The sequence below is a fragment of the Acanthochromis polyacanthus genome, chromosome 3 (genome assembly GCF_021347895.1).
Source record: "Acanthochromis polyacanthus isolate Apoly-LR-REF ecotype Palm Island chromosome 3, KAUST_Apoly_ChrSc, whole genome shotgun sequence".
Taxonomy (NCBI): domain Eukaryota; kingdom Metazoa; phylum Chordata; class Actinopteri; family Pomacentridae; genus Acanthochromis; species Acanthochromis polyacanthus.
In genome coordinates this window covers 43640760-43651582 of record NC_067115.1, presented here as the reverse complement: position 1 = coordinate 43651582, position 10823 = coordinate 43640760, and the positions used below count along the sequence as shown (strand labels likewise).

General features: G+C 41.0%; 1 protein-coding gene across 2 annotated transcripts; it reads left to right on the top strand.

The window, feature by feature from the left end:
• The first annotated feature begins 3208 nt into the window (after nucleotides 1–3208).
• LOC127533120 (uncharacterized) lies at nucleotides 3209–10519 on the top strand. Of its 2 annotated transcripts, none has more exons than XM_051945412.1 (2): nucleotides 3209–7266; nucleotides 7450–10519. In XM_051945412.1, exon 1 carries the CDS (start codon nucleotides 4445–4447, stop codon nucleotides 5645–5647), a length of 1203 nt encoding a protein of 400 aa, XP_051801372.1. In that variant the 5' UTR covers nucleotides 3209–4444; the 3' UTR covers nucleotides 5648–7266; nucleotides 7450–10519. The 2 variants fall into 2 exon arrangements, with proteins under 2 accessions (XP_051801372.1, XP_051801373.1); XM_051945413.1 differs by having other exon boundaries at nucleotides 7444–10519.
• The last annotated feature ends 304 nt before the right edge of the window (nucleotides 10520–10823 follow it).

Here is a 10823-nt window from a genome sequence, read left to right as displayed (position 1 = left end):
CGTCTGCCTTCTGTCATTCTTTGTTGTGGTTTAATCCTCCTGTTATCTTCATTAGCAGGCACCAAAAAAAGTTGTTTCCTCATCTGAAAAAAATGCCAAAAACTCAACAAAAAAAAATTTTCAGGAAAAAAAATCCTTAAAAGTTTTGCTTGTAAAAAAAATCCCCAAATTTGGCAAGAATTTTTTTTAAAAGTGAACATTTTCCAAAAATGAATAAAAGTCTTCCAAAAAATCCTAAAAATATCTGAAGTGATTCCATATATATCAGTAAAGCTTCTAATATTTTCTTAATTATTTTTTCTGAATGTTCTTAAACATTTCTGACTATATCTCTCTGTATCTATCTTGAATTTTCACTTCAATTTAAACTTAAATTAAGCCTCTGAAGGTTTAAATGAAGGAAAACCTGTTTTTGTTCAGTTTGATGAATTTACAGATGAAACAAACACTCCCTCTGGACAGTCGACAGCTGTCTCTTAACACGCGTGCTAAAACAAACATGTCTGTTTGCTGGCAGGGCGTGGTGACGATATTACGCTGCACAGCTTCATGTAGTTGATTCCATCTACAGAGAGGAGACGTGAGTGATCCTCAGTTATGATTAAGTTAATGTTGGATAATTAGGTGTAAGTGCAGATGATAGTACAGCAGATAATAGAACAATCGGCTCAAATATGGTTTTGGTTTATTTAGAGCTTTCTAATCAGTGAAACTCCTGCCTACATGCAACAATAATTAATCAAACTACAACAACTTATGACATTCCTGGAAGTAATCCAGTTTTTGCCTGACTTCCTGTCGCCATATTGTGATGTTACTTCAATAATTAGAGAGTTCATGTCCTCTTAACAGTATAGTCGCAATGACTGATATCCTCCTTTATGGATGTGATATGTAAAAGGCTGAAAAATATTCGGACATTTGGAAAAGACTTCTCAACAACATCTCAACAGCTGTGATCATACTCCAGACTCAACGAGAGGACTAAAGGGTGAACTTCTAAACTCTGCATGATAACTCACTTGAGGTTATTAAACTACATGCCCACTGGAAAAAATGCCCCTCTCAAAAAAGAAAAAAACTTATTGCAAGGAACTTTTACCTTGAAATAAGTGAAAAAAATTTGCCAATAGAACACGTGAAAATGGCTTGGTAAGATTTCTTGAAATAGATATATTTATAACACTGAGATCTTAAAATTAGCTGGAAAACTTATGTTAAGCTACACTGTACCAGGATTGTCAAGCTTAGGTGTCTTAACCCTCCTGTTGTCCATATTTTCAGCACCAAAAAATTCCCCAAATTTATATAAAAAAAATTTACAAAAATTTCAGGAAAAAATCCTTGAAAGTTTCCTTCAAAGATTAACTTTAAAAAATTCCCCAAATTTGGCAAGAAATAATTTTTTTAAAAATCTAAAATTTGTAAATATTTTTGAAAAATGAATAATAATCTTCCAAAAAATCCTAAAAATATCTAAAGTGATTATATATATCTATATATATATATCTATATATATATATATAGATATGTGTTCATCAGTCAGTATTTTGTTTATACATGTATATATAGCGTAATCATTGTCTCTTCAAATTATTAAAATAATTGACTTTACTGCTATTATCTGCTTCTCTGACATATATTAGTGTGTGTGTGTGTACAGTGTTTGCAACATACCTGTCTACAGTCGAGCTTAATATCAGAATATTCTATTACCTATTATTATGATCTATTATTCCCACTATGAATATTAAAATACGCCGAACCATTTGTCCTGTATCATAGCTACATGTATGACGTTTGCAGCAAAAAAATAAAAATAAAAAACGCGTGAAAATCAGTTTAATATTCAGAGTTCAGATGGATTAAATGCGCTGTCAAACAGCGCTGAGTGGAGCGGCTGACCGAACCAAGATGGCGGCCGTATTTCTCGCTGCGCAGCAGCCCAAGTGGCGTCTACTCTTTATATATGTCTATGTTAATACACGTTCCTCGCAAGAACACGTCCAGCATCCAGGCAGCAGGTCAGAGAGTCAGAGGAGTGTCGTCTTGGAAAATCGGGCAGCACTTACCGGAGAAAAGTTATTAGCTTAAGATAAATAGATTTTACAAGTTCAATTCAATTCAATTCAATTCAATTCAATTTTATTTATATAGCGTCAATTACAGTCAAATCGTCTCAAGACACTTTACAGAACCCATATGCCTGACCCCCAGAGCAGCCCAAAGGAGACAGTGGCAAGAAAACACCCTTTTAACAGGGAAGAAACCTCGAGCAGAACCCGGCTCTATATAGGGGGGACCCATCTGCCTGCTGGCCGGGGGGGTTGAGAAGGACAGAGGAGGGCAAAGGGGAGGGATGGGAGAAGAGGGAGGGGTGGGAAAGCAAGGAAAACACAACACACATTTGGATACATGCATGACAGGATATGTGACACAGACAAAGTATAAGCTAACATTGAAAACTGACTCATAGTTTACTCTGATGATGTACGGCTCTGACATTAAACATACTCCATATATAGCTAGCAGTAAAATTCAAACAGTATGTAAGTTAGCATAACAGTATAGTGAAGGCGATGCAGAGTTGACTGGTGGAAAAGGGGAGTTGGAAGCAGAGGGCTGGAGGAAGGTCAGCAGCAGCATCCCACAGTGGACATGATGGAGACTGGACCAGCTGGTGGAACATCAACCACAGATCTGAAGCATCCAGCTCTGGGACCAGGGACACTCAGAGAAATAGCACAGGGGGAAACAGAGTGAATGTACTGCAATAACGGTATACATATTAAATGTAAAGGTAGATAGAGAAGGGCTCAGTGCATCAAGAGAAGTCCCCCAGCAGCCTATAGGCCTATAGCAGCATGACTAGAGGCAGAACGAAGGGACGTCCAAGAGGGAGTCAGCTGTGCAATGAAGACACAAGCCGAACCCCTGTGGGTCACCCAGTCAGCCCCAACTATAAGATTTGTCAAAAAGGAACGTTTTAAGCCTGGTCTTAAAAATAGAGAGGGTGTCTGCCTCCAGAACCCAAACTGGGAGCAGGTTCCACAGGAGAGGAGCTGATAACTGAAGGCTCTGCCTCCCATTCTACTTTTAGAAATTCTAGGAACAACAAGTAAGCCTGCAGCTTGAGAGCGAAGAGTTCTACTAGGATAATAAGGTACTATCAGATCTTTAATATATGATGGAGATTGGTTATTAAGAGCTTTATATGTCAGAAGAAGGATTTTAAATTCTATTCTGGATTTAACAGGAAGCCAGTGAAGAGAAGCAAGTATAGGGGAAATATGATCTCTTTTGCTAACTCCTGTCAGTACTCTCGCAGCAGCGTTTTGGATCAACTGTAGATGTTTGAGAGAGCTATTTGGACAACCCAATAATAAGGAATTGCAATAGTCAAGCCTGGAAGTAACAAAAGCATGAACTAATTTTTCTGCATCACTCTGAGACAGAATGTTCCTGATTTTTACAATATTACGCAGGTGAAAAAAGGAAGTCCTACAGACTTGCTTTATGTGTGAGTTAAAGGACATGTCCTGGTCAAAAATAACTCCAAGATTCCTCACAGTAGTACTGGAGGCCAATGTGATGCCATCCAGAGTAACTATTTGCTTTGAAAGCGAGTTAAATAGACTTTCGCAAAACATTGCGATATTCAATATTGCAATATTCGCAAAATATTGATTTCCAGCTAACATTACATAACATATGAGGTCCAGGAGCAAAAATAACATTAACCAAGTAAGATAAATATTAGTGGAAGGACACAGCTTAAAAAAATGAATCTATCTAATTAGAGGCTTTGTAATTATTTAATTACGACTGATTAACAAGGGCATAGAGGTAAAAAAGCGATATATGCAGTGTTGTCTTCATTTTAAATGCCAAAAGGATTTTGCGGCTCCCGCTGTTTTCTGTCGGAAATGGGTCAAAATGGCTCTTTGAGTGTTAAAGGTTGCCGACCCCTGCTCTAAATGCTCCTTTTTGTTCACCATCTTCCCAAAACATGAAGATATACTTTTACCGCCACGCCGATGACACCCGTATATACCCGTCACTAAAGCCCGATGACACCCGTATATACCCGTCACTATAGCCCGATGACACCCGTATATACCCGTCACTATAGCCCGATGACACCCATATATACCCGTCACTAAAGCCCGATAACACCCATATATACCCGTCACTAAAGCCAGATGACACCCATATATACCCGTCACTAAAGCCCTTTAACACCCGTATATACCAGTCACTAAAGCCAGATGACACCCGTATTAACCCGTCACTAAAGCCCGATGACACCCATATATACCAGTCACTAAAGCCCGATGACACCCATATATACCCGTCACTAAAGCCCTTTAACACCCATATATACCCGTCACTAAAGCTCGATGACACCCGTATATACCAGTCACTAAAGCCAGATGACACCCATATGTACCAGTCACTAAAGCCAGATGACACCCATATGTACCAGTCACTAAAGCTCGATGACACCCGTATATACCCGTCACTAAAGCCCTTTAACACCCGTATATACCCGTCACTAAAGCCCTTTAACACCCATATATACCCGTCACTAAAGCCCTTTAACACCCGTATATACCAGTCACTAAAGCCAGATGACCCCCGTATTAACCCATCACTAAAGCCCTTTAACACCCGTATATACCCGTCACTAAAGCCCTTTAACACCCGTATATACCCGTCACTAAAGCTCGATGACACCCGTATATACCAGTCACTAAAGCCCGATGACACCCATATGTACCAGTCACTAAAGCCCGATGACACCCATATGTACCAGTCACTAAAGCCAGATGACACCCGTATATACCCGTCACTAAAGCCCTTTAACACCCGTATATACCAGTCACTAAAGCCAGATGACCCCCGTATTAACCCGTCACTAAAGCCCTTTAACACCCGTATATACCCGTCACTAAAGCTCGATGACACCCGTATATACCAGTCACTAAAGCCCGTTGACACCCATATGTACCAGTCACTAAAGCCCGATGACACCCATATGTACCAGTCACTAAAGCCTGATGACACCCATATATACCCGTCACTAAAGCCCGATGACACCCATATATACCCGTCACTAAAGCCTGATGACACCCATATATACCCGTCACTAAAGTCTGATGACACCCATATATACCCGTCACTAAAGCCCGATAACACCCATATATACCCGTCACTAAAGCTCGATGACACCCATATATACCCGTCACTAAAGCCTGATGACACCCATATATACCCGTCACTAAAGCCCGATGACACCCATATATACCCGTCACTAAAGCTCGATGACACCCATATATACCCGTCACTAAAGTCTGATGACACCCATATATACCCGTCACTAAAGCCCGATAACACCCATATATACCCGTCACTAAAGCTCGATGACACCCATATATACCCGTCACTAAAGCCTGATGACACCCATATATACCCGTCACTAAAGCCCGATGACACCCATATATACCCGTCACTAAAGCTCGATGACACCCATATATACCCGTCACTAAAGCCCGATGACACCCATATATACCCGTCACTAAAGCTCGATGACACCCACATATACCAGTCACTAAAGCTCGATGACACCCATATATACCGTCACTAAAGCCCGATGACACCCATATATACCCGTCACTAAAGCTTGATGACACCCATATATACCTGTCACTAAAGCCCGATGACACCAATATATACCCGTCACTAAAGCTTGATGACACCAATATATACCTGTCACTAAAGCCCGATGACACCAATATATACCTGTTACTAAAGCTTGATGACACCCATATATACCCGTCACTAAAGCCCGATGACACCCATATATACCCGTCACTAAAGCTTGATGACACCAATATATACCCGTCACTAAAGCCCGATGACACCAATATATACCTGTCACTAAAGCTTGATGACACCAATATATACCCGTCACTAAAGCCCGATGACACCCATATATACCTGTCACTAAAGCCCGATGACACCAATATATACCCGTCACTAAATCAAATCAAATCAAATCAACTTTATTTATATGGCACTTTTCATACAGTATAGCAACACAAAGTGCCTCACAGAGGATAAAAACAAAAATAACACAATATAAAACACTATAAAAAACCCGAAACCTTCCACCCCCCACAAATATACACACAGATACACAATCACATGTACATTCACACACATACGTAGACATACGAACAGACATACAGACCCACACACACAAACATACCAACATACACACACCCACATACACCATCTGTTGGTAAGAGGTATAGAGGAGATGTGGCTGGGCACCGAAATCCGAGGTGAGGAAGAAGCTACCTTTGGGGGCCACACACACCAAGAGGAGTCATGGACCATGACTGCAGGGGCGCCGACACAAGGACCACCCCAGCCCAGGCAGACAAGAGGCTCCACACGAAGGTGTAAAGCTCTCCAACCACCCGGGCCAGGGCCATCCACGGGCCAGCACCCCCATCAGTGGACCAGAATCAACTCCAGGTGTGGTAGGCCCCCAGGAGGAAACACTGGAGAAATGAGGGACTAAAACAGTAAATCAAAATAAAAGATATGGAAACTAAAACTGAGTATAAAAGAATAAAATGTATAAAGTAAAATTTATATATAAAATAGTAATAAAAATGTAAGAATAGAGGTCAGCTTAAGAAATTATAAAGAGTTAAAATGAGTCAGTTAAAAGCCTGATTAAAAAGATGGGTCTTGAGCCTCTTTTTTAAAAACATCAACATTCTCTGCGGCCCTGAGGTTCTCTGGGAGGGTGTTCCACAATCAGGGGCCATAATAACTGAATGCCGCCTCCCCGTGTGTTCTAGTTCTAACTTGTGGTATCGTTAAAAAGCCAGCACCAGAGGACCTCAGGGTCCGCGAGGGTTGAAAAAATAAAAGTAGTGCAGACAAATAAGAAGGCCCAAGACCGTTAAGACACTTATAAACTAATAAAAGAACCATAAAATCGATCCTGAAGCACACGGGGAGCCAATGCAGCGATTTTAAGATAGGTGTAATATGCTCCCGCCCTCTGGTCCTCAACAGCACACGTGCAGCTGAATTTTGTAATAATTGTAAGTTATGCATGCTCTTTTTAGGAAGACCAGAGAGCAGGGCATTACAGTAATCTAAACGACAGGAGATAAAAGCATGCATCAGCACCTCCGTACTGGCCTGAGAGAGGAACGGGCGGACTCTGGCTATGTTCTTGAGATGGTAAAAACCTATTTTTGTTATGTTTTTGATGTGTGGAATAAAAGTGAGCTCAGAGTCAAAAATCACGCCCAGATTTTTTACTGATTTTGAGGGTTTAAAATCCTGTAACTTTGGTAAAATTTTCTCTCTCTGGCCTTCAGGACCAATAACTAAAACCTCTGTTTTATCCTGGTTGAGCTGCAGGAAGTTTGCTGCCATCCATGAGTTGATGTCTAAGATACAGTGCAAAAGGGCATCAATTGGCCCTGTGTCTTCAGGAGACACGGCGATGTCCAGCTGCGTATCATCAGCATAACTGTGGAAGCTGATGCTGTGCCTCCTGATGACGTCCCCAAGGTTCTTCTGCCCTTGCCCCTTGAAGGAGGCGGTCGCACTTTTCTTCTCTCCGTCTCTCTCTGTGCTCTTTCTCCCCCTACACCCTTATGTTTTCTGCTTGCTGCATACTTTGTCTCGTCTCGTCCGTCTGTCTTGAAGTGATCTATTGGCACTGGACCTTCGAAACACCGATCATGGAATTGATTAGCTGGTCTCTCAACGCGATTGACAAGATTGTCGGGACAAAGAGCACGGGTTTAGGGGAACCCACCTGCCCAGATGGGAGTTTTTGCCTCGGGGTATGTGATCGATTCGTGGGGGAAGTGGCGAGGGATCATGTGCCTGGCACCCCTATCTGTGGAGGACGTTGAAGATGTCTACATATTCAGATTTTTGATGACAGGATCAAGGGTGCTGGTGATCGGGTTGACGAACTCAAACGTAAGATAGACAATTTGCTTGGTGTGACTGTTGATTTGAGTCGCAGAGTGGATGCCATCAGGATGCGTTTAGCCACAGCCGACGTCTGACAGTTGAGAGCGGCCAGAGGGAGAGGGAAAATGCTCCTCTACTTCGACTAAACAAAAGGATACTGATAACAATTCGGCGCCCCTGGAATAATAACAAACTCCTCTGGAAGCTTCCACGGCCAAGAGATTGCTTTCCTAAACCCCCCCCCCCCACACACACTCTCCCAACGACACCTGTTGACTTCTGTCTGGCCCATCCGAGGACGTCTCTATGGCAACCTGCCGTGTTATCGCTTCCACCCGAACTGAGACATCGGGGGGGTCTGGGACGGAAGGAGACTGGCTAACGCTCACACACACACTTGGACTCACATTCGCACACACAAGCCCATTCCCCCCATCCAAGGCCGCCACCAGCAGCTTCCCAACAGCAACGCACAGGGGTTGGAATCCCATGCATGCAGCGCGCCGCCATGGCAGCAGCAGCTGGATGAGTGACTGACTACTGAGCTGAGCTCCCGTCCCATTACCCTTCACCCTTACCCCAGTTAACCTTGTCTAGTGTTATGCTTTGTCTGTTGCGGGTTTGTTTTTTTCAGGTTCCTTCTCAAATTGAATTTTCCCAACCTTGGAGGCTTCATTTTGTTTAACGAACCTTTTTTTTCCATTTTACCCTCGGCCACCCTCACCAAATGTCTCTTCTTTTCTTTTTTTCCTCATTTCCTACATACAGGTGGCGCGCTTACAGCGCAGCAGCTGGAGCTGTCATTGGCAGCATTGGTTTTGATGTCAAACTTCTCAAAATTGCTGCACATGTGCTTATGTTTCCACTGGCTGACTTGTTTAACTTGTCAATAAAAACATGTTCATTTCCCTCTGTATGGAAAATTGTTCGAGTTACCCCCATTTTCAGAGGAGGAGATACAACTGATCTTAATAACTACCGCCCAATATCAATTATTTATTCTGTAGCCAAAGTATTTGAAAAAATTATCTTTAACCAGTTATATCAGTTCATTAATTCATGTAACATTTTATCCCCTGTTCAGTCCGGTTTTACATCTGGTTTCTCAACCATCACAGCCTTGATGAAATTTGTTAATGATTTATTCTCATCCTTTGATCATAATCAGTTTGTGGGATCAATCTTTTTAGATTTGTCCAAAGCATTTGATTTAGTTGACCACTAATTGCTTCTTGATAAGCTTCATGCAATAGGTCTCAGTACTGATGCAGTCTTATGGTTTAGTTCTTATCTTCATAATAGGAAACAGTATGTTATTTTTAATGGTGCTCAAGGAAGCATAGTTGAAAAAGGAGGACCTCAAGGCTCCACACTTGGTCCTTTGCTATTTTCGATATTCATAAACGATCTTCCAAATATTGTTACAACATGCGCAATAAATTTATACGCAGATGATACCGTGCTTTATTATTGTAGTTCGAATCTTTCTTTCTTGCAGAATCAGCTACAATCAGATTTTAATTTGATCCAAAACTGGTTAGTAAAAAATAAGCTTGCACTTAATTTGAAAAAATCATGCTGTATGCTTTTTGGCACTCATAAGAATCTGCTAACTTCTCCAGATTTACGTATTGCATATAGTAATGGCTCATTTGTACAAAAAGTTGACTCTGTTAAATATCTAGGACTTTGGCTTGATCCCGAACTTTGTTTCAAACCTCATATAGACTACATTATTAAGCGAACTTATGCAACTTTAAATCCTCTCTATAGGGATGCTAGCTGTTTCACACAGGAAGTCAGAAAACAAATAATCACTCAACTAGTTCTTCCAATTATTGATTACACTGATACCATATATCAGAATACTCATGACTTGTATCTTAAGCCACTTAATGTACTCTTTAATTCGTTGTGTCGATTTATTCTTAAATGTCCTTATAGAACTCATCACTGTTTTTTGTTTAATGAACTTAATTGGTTGCAGCCCTATGAAAGACGCCAATATCACTGGATTCTGTTCATTTTTAAATGTATTTATTTCTATTGTCCTTTGTATCTTAAGCGATTTCTGGTTCCTGTTACTTCTGTTTATTTCTTGCAAAGTACTCGTTGCTTTACTTTTACTATATCTAATGCAAATAAGAATACTGGTCAAAGAGCATTTCAGTTTAAGGCACCAAGCGACTGGAATAACCTACCTTCAGCCATTCGAAATACAACATCGTTTGGACAATTTAAATCTTTGCTATATGTACATCTCACAAGAACTTGTTTGTTTTTAGTTTCCCTGGTTGTTGATGTTCTTGCTTTATTATATTCTACTGTTTTATAGATTTTTTTTTCTCTTTTCATTATGTCTCTGATGTTTGTCAAACCGTGGTTCCTTAACTTGCCTGACAGGTGACACTTCTCAAAAGATGTCTAATTTTCCTAGCTTTTGCAACATTATGCTTTTTATTTATTAAGCCATCTTGTGTCACTAGTAAACATTTAACTGTGATTACAGATGGTTTTAGATCAAAACACTCATTATTTATGCACCATTTACACTCTACAGAGCCAGGACTGTTTAAGGGATACAGTTTTGGTGTGAAAGTAGAGGAGGAGGTGAAGAACGCTGCAGTGAAAATGTCAGAATATTTCATGGGGGGCGGGGGGTGCTGGAGTCTATCCCAGCTGACTCGGGTGAAGGCAGGGGACACCCTGGACAGGTCACCAGTCTGTCACAGGGCTACATATACAGACACACAATCACACTCACACTCACACCTACGGACAATTTAGAGTAACCAATTAACCTCAGC

Coding starts and splice junctions, on each gene's coding strand:
- LOC127533120 (XM_051945412.1), top strand. CDS start 4,445: ATGTACCAGTCACTAAAGCCAGATGACACCCATATGTACCAGTCACTA.